The 16016-nt window shown below is 45.5% G+C and overlaps 1 protein-coding gene across 1 annotated transcript in view; it reads right to left on the bottom strand.

The window, feature by feature from the left end:
- Positions 1–13671: 13671 nt before the first annotated feature.
- KCNH6 (potassium voltage-gated channel subfamily H member 6) overlaps positions 13672–16016 on the bottom strand; it is a 138530-nt gene continuing 136185 nt past the window's right edge. The window contains 1 exon segment of the mRNA XM_084860372.1: positions 13672–15799. Coding sequence (XP_084716498.1) covers positions 15515–15799 — 285 coding nt within the window. The 3' untranslated portion in view covers positions 13672–15514.

Below are 16016 nucleotides of genomic sequence, written 5' to 3'. Positions count from 1 at the left end.
TATCTTTTAGGTGCCAGGCAAATATATTTTTATTTTCCACGGCTTTTCAAAACTTAAAAAAGTCTGGAGTTGGTTTTATGCTGCATTGTCTGCTGGTTTAATTTTTATTGTAAGTTTTTTTTTTAGGATGCTATTTTGACTGAATATTGTGTTAAGTACCCTTGAATAATAATAATAATAATAATAATAGGAAGGGTAGGATATGCATACGTAAATAAATCAAAATATAATAACCTTTGCTGAAGTTTGCTGAACGGTGAGGTCCGTTTAGTACAGGATATTTTTGTGGTTAGAAGTCTAAAATAAACACTGCTAGAAAGGATGTGTGTGTAGAACTTCCAGTGATTATTTTAAGTATGATTTTAAAATCCTGATTCTTGGGGAAGGGTAGCTGTAGCGTACTAGATGTTTCTAAGCACATAACGCTAGACTGTATTGCAGGGTTAACTTCTCTCCCCAAAATATGGTGATAATAACACAGGACTACATTGCAGGGTTGTTGTAAACTTCTGTCAGCCTCGCCTCCAGTATTAATGCTGGACTTCATTACAGGGTCATCATAAGCCGCTATCTCTCAGCCCGCCCGCCCCATGCCCACAACCTGCAATGTGGTTATAACAATACTGGACTGTCATAAGCCCCTCGCAGCCAAATGTAATATGGGTACAATAACGCTGGGCTACATTGCAGGGTGGTCACAAGCCTCCCAACCACAACCCCCACATGAAATGTAGGAATAAAAACTACGGATGGTATTTACATTTGCAGTATATTTTTTAAATGTTGAAAAACTAAAAAAAGAAAACACAACTTCATGTGAAATAAAACCTGAGCAAGAAAGAGCATGAACTCCTCTCCTGGATTTCTCCATTGTTTCCTATGAGCAGTTGCTGCCACTTCTACCCTTCTAGGCAAGAAAATGTAGTAATTGGAAGTAACCAGGAAGTCCCATGTCTCATCAATGGCATTGCTTGTCTTGTACTTTTTAAAGTCTATGGTTCGAAGCATCATTCCATGTAGGAAGTCAGCATACGACATTCCATTTTCATCACCGTGGAGGAAGGCATGAGCAAAAGTGATTGTCACTCACTTTTCAGACTGCTTTTCCTGAGAGTGTAAGAACGCTTGCTGTTCCAAATATAAACCCATCTCCTATATAAGTATTGCTGGCCAAGCTTTGTGATGCATTTCCAGGGGTAGCTGTGTTAGTCTATTACAGCAAAAACAAGAGAATTTGGAGGCTAATGAATTTATTCTGTCATAAACTTTAGTGGTTTAAGCCCACTTGATAATACTCATAGAATCATAGAATAGTAGGGTTGGAAGGGGCCTACAAGGCCATCGAGTCCAACCCCCTGCTCAATGCAGGATTCTCAATGCAGGATACTCCATTCATTTGATGAAGAAGGCTATAGTCCACAAAAGTTTATGACCGAATAAACTTATTAGTCTTTAAGGTGCCACAAGACTTTTTGTTGGTTTTGTGATATATGGCTACAATCCCATTTACCTGGGAGTAAATCCCAAAGAACTTCTGAGTAGACATGAATAGGCTTGCATGGTATCTTTCAGAAACACTTTCTCTTCCTTCTCAATCCCTGCGTATCTCTTGGTTCAACTCTCTCAGTCAGTCATGTTAATCCTCTAGTTAGTCTGTGTTGTAGTTGAAATAAACGCAGCTATTTTGTAAAGACTTTAGTGCATCTACCTGATTCCTGACTCTGAGGACAGACTGAACTGCATGAGTATGTATGCCTCCAGACCCACAGATAAATAAGAATATTGTAGACTTGTTGCTCCACGTGTCAACTTGCTTTCCCACAAATGGGATAACGTGACATTTCCCCTTCATCCTACTTTTGCCATAAGCTGGGGGGCTTCTCTCCTGATGCCTCATTCCTTTTTAATTTTCTTACAAGAAGCAAGGTATTGCTTGGACCAGACTTTGGTTCATAGCACAAGGATCTGACCATTTCACCATTATGTTACATGTATCCGTATTGGGACATACTTGAAACAGCCCCTGTATTTTGATACAGGCTACATTTTCATGATTCAGTGTGTAACACCAAACAGCATGATTCTAAACAGATCATGGACAAAACCATACTACTTGTTTCCTAAGGTAATCTTAAATGCACACTCACTGATTCCACCTCACATCGTTAATGCAAAATAGAGTCATGTGAGGCCTCACTGAGAAAAAGGGCATGAGAGACGAGTGGTGCCATCAGGGCAGGACTTTGTGGCAGAAGTCCAGGGTCCCATTCAGCAGAATAAGCAGCAGGGCCTTCAAATACAGCTTACCACATTTTGAAGTAAGTGAGGTAATACATATTACCATCTGAAGAGCTCACTGTGAGAGACACTTGTCAACCTAGAGGACAGTTGTCAGTCTGAATCCTCATAGTAGGGAAAAACAAAAGAGAATGAAATGTGGTTGACAACTTGCAGTCTTAGTCACAATAAAGTTCAAGGGACTGTCAACATTTTGAGGCATAACTGAGGAGTCCAAGTAACATTAAATCAAGCGGCAGCCTCAGGCCTGGTGGAAGAAATGGTAAAGGGGTAACTAGCCTTTGGCTTCATTGATGGACAAGACCAAAGAGCAGCGAACATACTTAGAGGGCAATCATGCATGTTTAGACAGAAAAAAGTCCTACAACTCCCTGGGGCATGCTGGGAATCATGGGACTTTTTCTGTCTAAACATCTATAGGATTGCACCCTTAAGCTGTTGAAAAAGGGAAAGCCTGTGTGATCCCCAACAGCAGTCTGAGGCATGGCTGAGGAAAAAAGGGTTTGGAGCTTCTAGGAAGGGTGGTTAGTTGCATGCATAAGAATTAGACTGATATAAACTTTTCTTTGATACTTTGCTACGCGAACAAGCATAGTGTGCCTGTGTTCAAGTCAATGCAGCACAAGGCTGTTGTATGAAACTGAGTGCTGTATTTGGGCTGGGAGGAGCTCCAATAGAGCAATTTCACTAGTTGATCTTTGTTGCAAACTTTGCTGCAAACTTTGCTGCATGTTTTGCAGAGGGATTTCTTCCCCAGAAATCCAGACCAACCATGACAGAAAGTTATGAAAGCAAGAGGTAGAAATACCTTGCACTACACCGTTTTAAATACTGTTTAATACTCCCAAGAGTCAAAACTACAAATGGGTTCAATTTTGTTTGTTTGTTAAGCTATAACAACAAATGTAATGGTATGTGTGCAAAGTTGATCTCAGCAGCGGCACTGCTTGGGTGGGGTTGATTAAGGCCTTTTTTGCAATCAAAATCCCTTCCAGTTGCTTTCCTACCCACTGGGGGAATAGGGCAACTCCCATGGCTGGGGAAGTAGCTCTGACAACAGAGAGACTTAATGGTTGTCAGCCTGAAGCTCCCACCGCCCCGACCCCCGGAGAAAGGCCTAAAACCATAAATAGAAGAGATTTGGGTAACATGCCTCCATGGCTCTCTGTTTTACAGTTGGAGTGGTGAATGCGGGCAGCAGAAGTGGCAACTTAACTAGATTCACTCTTGCTACACCCTACATGTTTGAGTGTGCTGGTTTCGACAGAACTGCATGAAGATTTCAGATGATTTAGGGCACAATCCTATGCATGTTCAGATAGAAAAAAGTCCTACAACTTAGCTGGCTGGGGCATGCTGGGAGTTGTAAAGAAATAAAGAAATAAACTCCTACAACATTTGTATACCACTCCACATCTAAACAGATTCCAGAGTGGTGAACTACAAGAAATAAAATGAGCAAAAGATAAAAACAATGAAACATGATATTAAAATTATTATTTAAAAACAGAGTCCAATAAAACCGAGGCTGGTTAACCAAGGAAGGCTTCCTGGAAAAGAGCTGTTTTCAGGAGGCACTGAAAACAGCCCAGTGTTGGCACCTGCCTGACCTCCAGAGGCAGGGAGTTCCCTAGGACGGGAGCTGTGAAGGATTTTTGGTCTCACCCCAGCAACCCTGCAAGGTAGGCCAGGCCCAACTTGGCAACTAGTCTTTGCCAGATTACCCAGTAGCTTCCTTCCCAGGCCAATAGGCACTGTATTTAGCACTGGGGTTAGACAGGACACACCACACCAACTGGAAGTTGGATAAATGTTTATTAGGGGAAAGGAACAAAGAGGAAGGGGAAGGGGAGAGGTGGTAGGTTGTACAGGAAATTATAAGCAAGTTGATGTCAGGGTGGAAACTGAGCCCATAGAGCCCCAGAGCAGTTCTGATTCTGAGGAAGAACAGCAATCCGTGGGAGAGGAGCTCGCTCATCTCTCACAAGCACAGCAGCTGGCGGAGATTCCTCCTGCCAGCATTCCTGGGATAGATAGTGACCCTGGCAGTGAGAGAGCGCTGGAGGGGGGCTTGCTGGACGCTCGGCGCAGATGCAGGGAGCGACGGCAGATGGAGGGCGCCGAAAGGAGGCGTTGCACTCGTTTGGCGCTCAAACAAAGGTCGTGTCCCAAGGACCCAAGGGAAAGAGGGAGGATCTCTCCATAGCCCACAAGTTCAGAGTCCTCCCGTGGTTCCCCTTCAAACAGGGACCAACTGCCTTACCTGGAGTTTAGGCTACTCTGCTATCTTTCTCCAGTGCTGTTCCTTGCTTAGTCGCTAGTGATTAATATCTGAAAGAGTCATAAAGGAATAAAGCCTTGGAAAGAATCCTCGTCATCTGTGTCCTGAGTTGGCTATTGGAGGGGACTGCAAGAGGCAGCTAGGGCGCTCCTGAGAGTTACAATACTCAAAAATCAGAAATGCCAATCACCAGGGCACACACTCCCAGGAGCAAAACAATAAAGCTAGGTAGTCTATCCTATACATACCAAAGTATGGGTCTCTCAGGATAGCCATCAACCAGCAGCATACCCTAGTACTGTCAGGGCAAAAGAAGAAACACCTGCCCCTTCTTTGGCCCCCCTTTTATTGCCCAGCCCTAGCAACTCAAGGCAGATTTGAAACACCCAATCATAACCCAGTCCCAGGACACCCCACTCCACCCTCCAAGGAGGCTGAATCTTCCCACCAGACACGGCTGTTACCACTTTCCCAATTAGCCAGAGCAGAGTGTGGCCTTGAGCTGCTGGGCTGAGAAACGGCCAAAAAACAATCACATTCCAGGTGGCTACTTCGTACATGACAACCCAAGCGGCCCTCATGGCGTCAGCTTCTACTACCCTCATTATTGACAGGAGCCACCACACTGAAGGCTCTTCTGTGGGTGGACTCCAGTCAGGCCATAGGTCCATGTGCAATCACCAGGAGCATGCCCTCTGATTACTGCAGTGATTGGGCAGATGGGTAGGGGAGAAGGCACTCTCTCAGGTTTCCTGATCCCAAGTTGTTTGGGGCTTTGTACACTCGTACCAAAACTTTAAACCTGGCCCAGGAGTGAATAGGCAGCCAGTGCAGTTCCCTCAGCAAAGGAGTTACATGCTGCAAAGGGGCAGCTCCCAATAACAGCCGAGCTGATGCATTCTGCACTAGCTCCAGCTTCTGGAGCAGCCTCAAGGGCAGCCCCACATAGAGCGCATTGCAGTAATCCAGTCTTGAGGTTAGTCGTGCCTGTACCACTGTGGCCAAGCTATCCCAGTCCAGGAGAGGCCGTAGCTGGTGAACCAGCTGAAACTGGTAAAAGGCAGTCTGAGCCGCCATGGCCACTTGGGCCTCCAGCGACAGTGATGGATCCAGGAGTACCCCCAACCTACAAACCTGATCTTTCATAGTGAGTGCAACCCCATTCAGAACAGGCAATGAGCCTTTCTCCCCAGACCTGGGAACCACTCACCCACAGGGCTTCTGTCTTGCCAGGATTCAGCTTCAGTTTATTGGCCTTCATCCTACCCATTATTGAGTCTAGGCACTGATCCAAGACTTGCACAGCCTCACCTGAGTCAGATGTCACAGGGAGACAGCGCTGTGTGTCGTCAGCATACTGATGGCACTTGGTTCCAAATCCCCTAATGACTGCTCCCAGTGGCTTCATATAGATGTTAAATAACATTGAGGACAAGATGGTACCCTGTGGAACCCCATAGCGCAATTGCCAAGGGGCCAAGGAATGGTCACCCAATGTTGCTCTCTGAAATTGACCCCACAGGTAAGACCAGAACCACTGTAACACGGTGCCTCCAATGTCCATCCCATGGAGTCGATCCAGTAGGATACCATGATCGATGGTATCAAAAGCTGATGAGAGATAGAGCAGAATTATTAGAGCTGCACTCCCCCTGTCCCTCTCTCGATAAAGGTAATCCATCAGGGTGACCAAGGCTGATTCAGTCCCATAACCAGGATGAAACCCAGACTGGAATGGGTCTAGACAATCAGTATCCTCCAAGAGTCCTTGCAGTTGTTCCACCATGACTCTCTCCAGTACCTTCCCTAAGAAAGGGGTATTTGCAACTGGATAGGAGTTGTCTAAAACCATTGGGTCCAGAGTGGGCTTCTTCAGCAGTGGTCACACTACTGCCTCCTTAAGGACAGCACGAACCACCCCTTCCTATAGAGAAGCATTCACCACATCCTGGACACACGCAGTCATACCCTTTCAGTTAGCTTTTATTAGCCAGGAGGGACAGGGATTGAGAGGGTACGTGGTTGGCCGCACTGCTGCAAACACTTTGTCCGTATCATCAGGCTGCAACAACTGGGACTGATCCCATAAAATCGGGCAGATGGTGGTATGAGACACCTCAGCAGGAACTGCACTAACAACACTGTCAAGTTTGCTACAGAGATGAGTGATTTTGTCCTCAAAGTGCAATGCAAAAATGTCACAGCGGATCCTCGAGAGGACCAGGGCCTCATTTGCTGGGGAGAGTGTTAACAGCCCCCAGACCACCTGAAAGACCTCTGCTGGATGGCTACTTGAGGATGCAATGGAAGCAGTAAAGTAAGCCTTCTTTGTTGCCTGCACTGCCACACAATAGGCATGGTTACGTGCTCTACAGCGTGCTCGGTCATCTTCGCTTCGAGACTTGCTCCATTTCCACTAGCTGACATCCACCTAGTTTTGTTGACCACAGCTCCCTAACATACCAGGGTGCAGAATTGGCTCTACAGCACCGGAGAGGGCACTCAGGTACAATCAAGTCGATGGCCCTCCACATCTCACTGTTCCAAAGCAAGACTAGAGCTTTGGCTGGATAGAATCATAGAATAGTAGGGTAGGAAGGGGCCTACAAGGCCATCAAGTCCAACCCCCTGCTCAATGCAGGAATCCAAGTCAGAGCATCCCCGTCAGATGGCTGTCCAGCCTCGTCTTGAACGCCTCCAGTGTGGGAGAGCCCACCACCTCCCTAGGTCATTGGTTCCATTCTCGTATTGCTCTAACAGTCAGGAAGTTTTTCCTGATGTTCAGCCGGAATCTGGCTTCCTGTAACTTGAGCCCATTATTCCGTGTCCTGCACTCTGGGATGATCAAGAAGAAATCCTGGCCTTCTTCTCTGTGACAACCTTTCAAGTACTTGAAGAGTGCTATCATATCTCCCCTCAGTCTTCTCTTCTCAAGACTAAACACGCCCAGTTCTTTCAGTCTCTCTTCATAGGGCTTTGTTTCCAGTCCTCTGATCATCTTTGTTGCCCTCCTCTGAACCCTCTCCAGTTTGTCTGCATCCTTCTTCAAGTGTGGTGCCCAGAACTGGACACAGTACTCCAGATGAGGCCTAACCAGTGCTGAGTACAGGGGAACTAGTACTTCCCGGGATTTGGAAGCTATGCTTCTATTAATGCAGCCCAAAATAGCATTTGCCTTTTTTGCAGCCACATCACATTGTTGGCTCATCTTCAGCTTGTGATCCACAACAATTCCAAGATCTTTCTCGCTTGTAGTGTTCTTGAGCCACGTATCCCCCATCTTGTAACTGTGCATTGGGTTTCTTTTTCCTAGGTGCAGAACTTGGCAATGATCCCTATTAAATGTCATTCTGTTGTTTTCTGCCCAGCGCTCCAGTCTATCCAGATCACTTTGAATTTTGTTTCTGTCTTCCAAAGTATTAGCTATCCCGCCCAATTTTGTGTCATCTGCAAATATGATCAGCATTCCCTGCACCTCCTCCTCCAAGTCATTAATAAAAATGTTGAAGAGCACTGGGCCCAGGACTGAGCCCTGCGGTACCCCACTCGTTACCTCTCCCCAGTTTGAAAAGATCCCATTGATAAGCACTCTTTGAGTCCAATCCTGTAGCTAACTGTGGATCCACTTGATAGTTGTTTCATCTAACCTACTTTTAGCTCATTTGCTAATCAGGATATCACCGGGCACTTTGTCAAAAGCTTTGCTGAAGTCAAGGTATATTATGTCCACAGCATTCCCCCAGTCCATAAGGGAGGTTATCTGATCAAAAAATGAGATCAGATTAGTCTGGCAGGATTTGTTCTTGACAAATCCATGTTGGCTTCGAGTCATCATGGCATTGTTTTCAAGGTACTTACAGATGGATTGCTTTTTAATCTGCTCCAGAATGTTCCCAGGGATTGATGTCAGACTGACTGGTCTGTAGTTCCCAGGTTCCTCCTTTTTGCCCTTTTTGAAGATAGGGACAACATTGGCCCGCCTCCAATCATCTGCCACTTCGCCCATCCTCCATGATTGCTCTAAGAGAATAGACAGTGGTTCTGAGAGTTCTTCTGCCAGTTCCTTTATTACTCTAGGATGCCATTCCCCTGGCCTTGGAGATTTGAACTCATTCAAATTAATTAGGTGTTCCTTGACCATATGCTTATCAATCTCAAGCTGCAATCCCGCCCCTTCGGCCTGTACTACGCCTTTGCCGGGGTGGTGGTGGTCATAGACCCTCTTTTGGGAGAAGACTGAGCCAAAGTAGGAATTGAACACTTCTGCCTTTTCCTTGTCGTCTGTTATAATTTTGACATCCTTAATTAATAATTGAACCACCATTTCTTTCCTCTGTCTTTTACTATGCACATATCTGAAGAAAGTCTTTTTGTTGCTTGTAGCATCCCTCGCTAACCTCAGCTCATTCTCAGCTTTAGCCTTCCTGACACCATCCCTGCAATTCTGTGCTACCTGCCTGTACTCTTCCTTTGTTGCTTGGCCTTCCTTCCACTTCCTATATGTGTCCTTTTTTGTTTTCAGGTCATCCCTAAGCTTTTTGTGAAGCCACATTGGCTTCTTCTGTTGTCTTCCGCCTTTTTTTCTTGTTGAAATTGTTTGTAGCTGTGCCTTGAGAATTTCCTTTTTTTAAAAATGTCCACCCATATTGGACTCCTGTTCTCATTAGAGTTGCTTGCCATGGGACCTTATTTATCATTGTTCCGATTTTATTAAAATCGGCTTTCCTAAAATCCAGGGTACATGTTTGGCTACACTCTGCTTTTGCTTCCTTTAGAACCAAGAACTCAAGTATAACATGGTCGCTTTCCCCCAGAGTTCCTGTAACTGCTACTTTATCCACTAAGTCATCTCTGTTGGTTAGGATCAATTCAAGGATAGCCGATCCTCCAGTTCCTTCCTCTACTTTCTGTAGGAGGAAATTATCAGCAACACAAGTCAGGAATCTCTTGGAGGGGCAATGTTTTGCAGAATTTGTCTCCCAACATATAGCGAGGAAATTGAAGTCCCCCATTACTACTACATCGTGCTTCCTTGAAACATTGGTAATTTGCTTTTCAAAAGTTTCATCCTCGTCTTCTACTTGACTAGGTGGCCGGTAGTAGACTCCGACCACCATGTTCTTTTTATTCTTTGCTCCGTTTATTTTAACCCAGATGCGCTCGATGGGGCTACCAACCTTATTCTCCTGTATTTCTGTGCAGAGATATTTATTTTAACATATAGTGCAACCCCACCTCCCTTTCTATTCCTCCTGCTATTTTTGAACAAGTTACTGTATATCCTTCAATTGCTGTATTCCAGTCATGGGAGTCATCTCACCAAGTTTCAGTTACATCTATCAAGTCATAATTTCCTTCTTGTATTAAGAATTCAAGTTCATTCTGCTTGTTTCCCATACTTTGGGCATTAGTATATAGACATCGAAGATCATGTGCTTTATAATCTGGCTTTCTTCCTACATGTTTCTGAAGATTATTATTGGGCACTATTTGAGCCGTTCTCTCCACTGCAGTGCATGAGCCTTCATCCATTGTTACCCACCACTTTACGTCTCCCTCCCCTGTAGGATTCGGTTTAAAGGCCTCCTGATGAAGTTCTTCATGCTGTGGCCAAACACAATCTTCCCAGTCTTTGTGAGGTGCAACCCATCCCTTGCCAACAGCCCATCTTCCAGGAAGTATAGCCCATGGTCCCAGAATCCAAATCTCTCGCGCTGGCACCACCTTCGTAGCCAGTCATTCACCCGGAGTACTTTTCTTTCCCTTTCTATCCCTCTTCTAACTACTGGAAGGATGGATGAGAAAACTATCTGGGCCCCAAAGTTCTTGAGTTTCCTTCCCAAAGCTTCCAAGTCTGACATGATTTCTTCGTAGCTCCGCTTGGTGGTATCATTTGTTCCCACATGGATGAGAAGAAAGGGGTACCTGTCAGTGGGCTTTATGAGCATAGGCAATCCTTCAGTCACGTGTCTAATCCATCCTCCCGGGAGACAGCATACCTGGCAAGTCCATGGGTCTTCGCTACATACTTGGGTTTCAATCCCATGCAGCAAGGAGCCTCCCACTACCAGTACTCTTTTCTTCTTGTTGTTGTAGGCCTGGGTTTCATCGCCTCTTCTTGACTGACCTACATCCTCTTGCTCACTCTCATGCACGTTCCCTTGTAATTCTTCCTCCGCAGGCTGTCCTCCAGTCACATCCTCAAGTACCTGAAAATGGTTCCATAGTTCCAATGCTTCCACTAGTGTAAAGTGGCTTCTAGTTCTTCTGCTCCTAGCTGTCACCCTTTTCCAAGGAGTATCCTCTACTGCATTTTTCCTCACCTCAGCATTTCCCTCTTCTGCCTCAGTTTGCTGCTCTTCTAGCTTCTGTTCTTCACTTTGCTGCTGTAGTTCCACTGTTCTGTCCAAGAACTCTTTGTGTTCTCTTATTCCCTGGTGGGTTGACACTTGCCGCTCCAGTCCTCTTTTTCTTCCAACAATGTGATGAATTTGCACTTGTTGCACGTGTAGGCCATGTTGATCTCAGGCAAGAAAATAAACATTGCACACACCTTGCAGGTCACCACCACTGGAGAGTCTTTTCCTTCCATTGTCTCTATTCCCTTTATGTTTCTAGCTGTCTGATTGTACTGGAATAGCCTGTGCTTTGTCCTCTATTCACTGGAGGTTAACAACAGACTCCCACTGGTATGGAAGTGTGTGTTACAAGAAAAAGAAATTAAAAAAAAATATATAGAAAAAAAGAGGCCTCCTCCTTGAGTCCCTTGCTGAACTCCCCTGGCAAACTCCTGTTTGCTCTCCCTGTTTGCTCACTCTGTTCGCTCACTGTCTGGGAGTTTGCTTGCTTGTATAGCCCCTAGACCAGCTGGAGCAGCTTCCTCTGCTCTGCTCTACTCAGCTAGGAGACGGGAAACAGACTGAAACTTCCTGCCCACACAGCTGCTGGGAGTACTCAGGCCACGCCCCTTCAATTCAATTGGCGCTCTCAGGAGCACATGGTGAGCACACGGTGACTCAGAATGGAAAGTCCCCTGGGCTTTGCCTTTGTCTCCTCTTCCAACGCTCCTGGAAAACTCCCGTTTGCTCGCTCTGATCGCTCATTCTCTGGGAGCTTGTTTGCCTGTATAATGCCTATGTTTTATCATATTGTATTTTAGGGTTTTAATTTTTATGAACTGCCCAGAGAGCTTCTGCTATTGTGCAGTATAGAAATGTAATATATAAATCTATAAAAATAAATACATTTCTTCATTCCTACTGCAGGAAGCATTTGCAGAGCTTTTTTTAATTATAAAAATTCAACTCCCAAATCACATTTTTCCCACATAAGAAAACCTGAGTTTTAAACAGAACAAGGTCCTGTCTTTGCTGCTGCTTCTTTACAGGAGGTGAGCAAGTCACACAATGATGCCAAATAATTGCCATGATGAAGTCCTGGATTTCTCCATTATCCCTTATGAGCAGTTGTCACATTTACCACCTAATGAGAATCATAATGTCAAATGTAACCAGGGGGGTGTCTCCACCAGCAATTTACTCCGAGCTGGCTGTGTGTGGAGGTCGTTAGGGAGATATGACATCATGGCAATCCAGCAGCCACCCTGGAGCGTATCAGGGGAAAACTGGATTTTCTGAGACTGCTTGAAGTCCGATTTTTTTCCTTTTGGGTTCTCTGCGGTATAGCTGTTGTGTGCCCCAACCCCCTATGCTAGCCCTGCCCAGGGGTGTGCTTTTCACTGTGACCCCAGTCGGGGGGGGGGGGGATCCTTCCTTGTGTTTCCCATCCCTGTGTTTCCCAGCACAAACTAATTAGTATCTACTTAGAAGTAACTCCCATTGTGGTCAATGAGGCTTGTCCCCTGGATCCCCACTCCAGCATTTATAGAGCTCCCCGTCAATTGAAATAGCACATTTTAAAGTACTACTTCCCTAAAGGCTGCAAAGCACTTTCCCGAAGCTGTGATTCTCCATTGTTTGGTTTATTCCCCTCGGAAGTAACTAATTCACACCTTCGTTTCTATGCAGCATCCGGTTAGAAAGGGGGCTGGTTTCCCATCCCTTTGTTTCCCCTCCCTGTCTTTCCCAGCACAAACATATGTGTGTCTGCTCAAAAGTAACCCCCATTGTGGTCAATGAGGCTTGTTCCCGAAACGTGCACTCCCAAAGTTACTGAGATTCCCATGAATCAAAATAACACATTTAGAGAACTTTCATATCACAGCTTGGATGCTTCAATTGATTGCAGCAGGCAGTAAGAACACTGTGTTCCTATAATGATTATGTATTTAAGGAAGTAATGGGCGGGGGGGGGGGAGAGAAGGAGATTGTTCACAGCTTCAGCAGCTTCAAGGCAGGGGGAATGCTGTGTTCCTGTGATGGTTGTTGGTTTAAGGAAGTACTTAATGCGGGGGGGGGGGGGAGAGAGGAGAGTGATTTTTGTCAAGACACTGGAGGAAACCTCCCAGGATTTTCTCGAAGGAGAAAGGGGAGGAGAGCCTGGAAGGGTGGGGGGAGCCTCTCTTATTGGTTGAGCCCCGCCTGCCAGTCAGATGATGTTCACTCCAACCACCCCACCCAGAAGTATCTTCTGTGAAGTGACTTATACTGGTGCATTGCACTCACTTGTGGACCCCTGCATGGACACAAGTGCACCAAAGCCGATCCCTTGAAAAAAATCTGGTTAATCCTCTATTTGCTTCTCTTCTGTTGTCATGGAGAAATCCCCCCAGAAATCTGGTCTACAGACAAATGAACTGTCATCTGGGGGGGGGGGTACATAAATGGAGAAAACAGTTGTAAGATGGGATACTTGCCACCATGAAGTTTCTCTGCAGCCACCTGGTATATGATTAAGCCAATCACTATCCAGTTGAGTCACACCCAGCAGCCACCAGGAGAACAGCCAAGAAGGTAGTTTTAGAGACTTCAAATGGCTAGGATGGGATGCCAAATACTGTGGGGAAAAGTCAGATGTAGTTGTACTGCTTTGGTCTCCCTGCTTCTTCCCCTTCTCTCAAGAAAAGTCAACTTTTTTTCAGTATGTACACCCCATCCTCAGAGCCAGGAGGGAGGGAACCATCAGGCCACAGTAGGTGTCAAAATAATCTTTATTAACAAAGTGCACACTAACACTCCTGAGAAAAAAAGAAAATGCTCACAGTTATTTCCCCTCCACCCTGCTACTCTCACTGGGAGTTTAAGATGTTAATTTGGAAAGGTGGCCTAGGGCCATTGCAGCATCTAATTGAGGGGTGATAACAGGGAGGGTCTGAAGATTCAGTTACACAGATTCTATGCAGCACTGAGGGATGAGGATACCACCAAGAGGGAAGGGCTGTACACACGTACAAAAAGGGGCTTGGTTGATTTGCTTTTCTTCCAGGATTTTCTGTGCTTATACCAGCCCTGCAGATTTGCAAAAAAAAAATTACAGCCCACTTGTACATACCTGTATTTTGGATTATGGCTTGAGCAGCATTTGGCGAGGTACTAGATCCAGAAAGAATTGTTATCCTAAGCAAGTGGCTAACTACAAGGCTGGCTTTTCCTGGAAGGTAGTACAAAACCAGGTAAATCTGGAACGTTGCAAAAATCAGGGAAATGTATTTTGGGAATTGCCTTTTTTCTCCAGGCTCTTCCCTGAAGCTTGCAAGAAGAACGTCACTGCCACTTTACAAATTAGTAAGCAGAGCATGGGACACTATTTCCCTACTAGCATAGGCCCAGAGCTGTTTGTGTCAGGGGATTCAAGAGACTAGGCCTCACTTTACCATAAGCTTCCTTCATACGCTGAGGCTTCAGTCCTGTGCTGGCTTATTTGTTAGCAAGCTCCCCAGAATTCAGTGGGACTGCTATGTATTCTAGGGGGTACTGCGGGTTAGTTGAACCTTGGCAGCTCCTGTAGAATTGGGAGCAGCAACAGCAGGTGGAGTTTCTGCTAAGCCCTCACTTCTGTGTGTGCTGAATGAAGAACAGTTGTGTTTGAGACCCACTGATTCTGCAGTTATTCCTACTACCAATACAACAGGGACACAGTTCTGAACAAGCGTGTATGGAAGTGATCAGGGCCACAGACAGGGATGTGCAGCTTAATCTGTTGGGGGAGTTGTAGAGCTAGGGGCAAGGACTGAGAGGAGCTGCCACATGCCCAGGGACTGCATCCCCCAGAAGGAAACCTGGATACAAAGAGCAGGCTCAGAAATCCTGTTGGCAGCCCTGCCTAGGATTGCACTGCACACCGTTCCCTTTTATTCTGCACATTTTCCTCCACAGAGATTACGTCCATGCAAGAGAAATGTAACATATGAAGTGGCCCTCACTATGTCCTAGGGCAGGTCATGTCTGGTTCAATGTAAAAAGTGGTGGCACTGTTTTACTCTTCCTTCCTTCCTTCACAGGGTCATACATAATTAACAGAACACCAAGTTACTTGTATTAAGTACCAAAGAAAAACAGATTCATCCTTCATACCCTACAACCCACGGACATTTTATTAAGTTCTTAGCATCCTCCCATTCAGACATTTCCCATTATTACTTTATTATAGTATGGAAGTGCTCCAGTGTCCCACCAAGCTCAGTACCATAAAAACACAGGTAGATGTAGGCCTCAGCATCCATACAGCTTGCACGTAACAGATGCAAGATTGGGGTGAGGAGGAAGAGGTCAGTCGGCATCTATTTGCCATTCTTCTTGGAACCTGGGATGGGTGGGATATGCAACTGAAGTCTACTCTATGCAGTACCGTTTCTGAGACCAATGGTCTTGGAAACCAACCCACTTTTAAATTGCCCTCAGTTCAGAGAGGGCAGGAGATGGCTACAGGTAATACTCTGAGCCATAAGTACTGACCTCCAAGCACAACAATTAAAATCAGCTAAGCAACTTCTCAGTTCAGTTTCCTCTTGTCTTGGCTTTGAGCTCAGTTCGGTTCCTAAGTTGCAGGAAGCAATGGGTCAGAGAGATGTCTCTGAATGTCCAAGTGCTCAGAAGGTGCCTCAAGATGCTCAGGGAGAGAAGGGAAACGAGTTCCTCGGAAGAGTCCCTGGTTACCTAGTGCCCTCCAGTAGGGCTCTTGGTTTGGGAGGATCTGTGGGTAATGCTCTTGCTCAGAGCTGATTGTCATGGTTTCATCTGAAGCCACAGTCAGGTGTACACCACTTGACAAAGAGTCCCTGGATTTCAGCTGGTATTTTTCAATTTCTGTGTAGCTTGGAGTCTGGCAAAAAAAAGGAAATAAAGTCACACTTCCTGACCATCTACTGGCATGTACAGTATATGTAGTGCCTCAAAATCCCTGTAGGAATTTTGAGAATTCTAACTTACAGGGAAGAGTTCATATCCGTCATGGCTGCAGAAACATGCTCAGAAACATAATGGCAACGAACACCAAAGTCTCAGAACATGGAGGGAAGTAAAATAAAGTAAATTTTCAT

The sequence above is a fragment of the Heloderma suspectum genome, chromosome 5, assembly GCF_057233095.1.
Source record: "Heloderma suspectum isolate Gila_16-S chromosome 5, 16-S_ref, whole genome shotgun sequence".
NCBI classification, from domain to species: domain Eukaryota; kingdom Metazoa; phylum Chordata; class Lepidosauria; order Squamata; family Helodermatidae; genus Heloderma; species Heloderma suspectum.
This window is presented reverse-complemented; position numbering and strand designations above follow the sequence as displayed.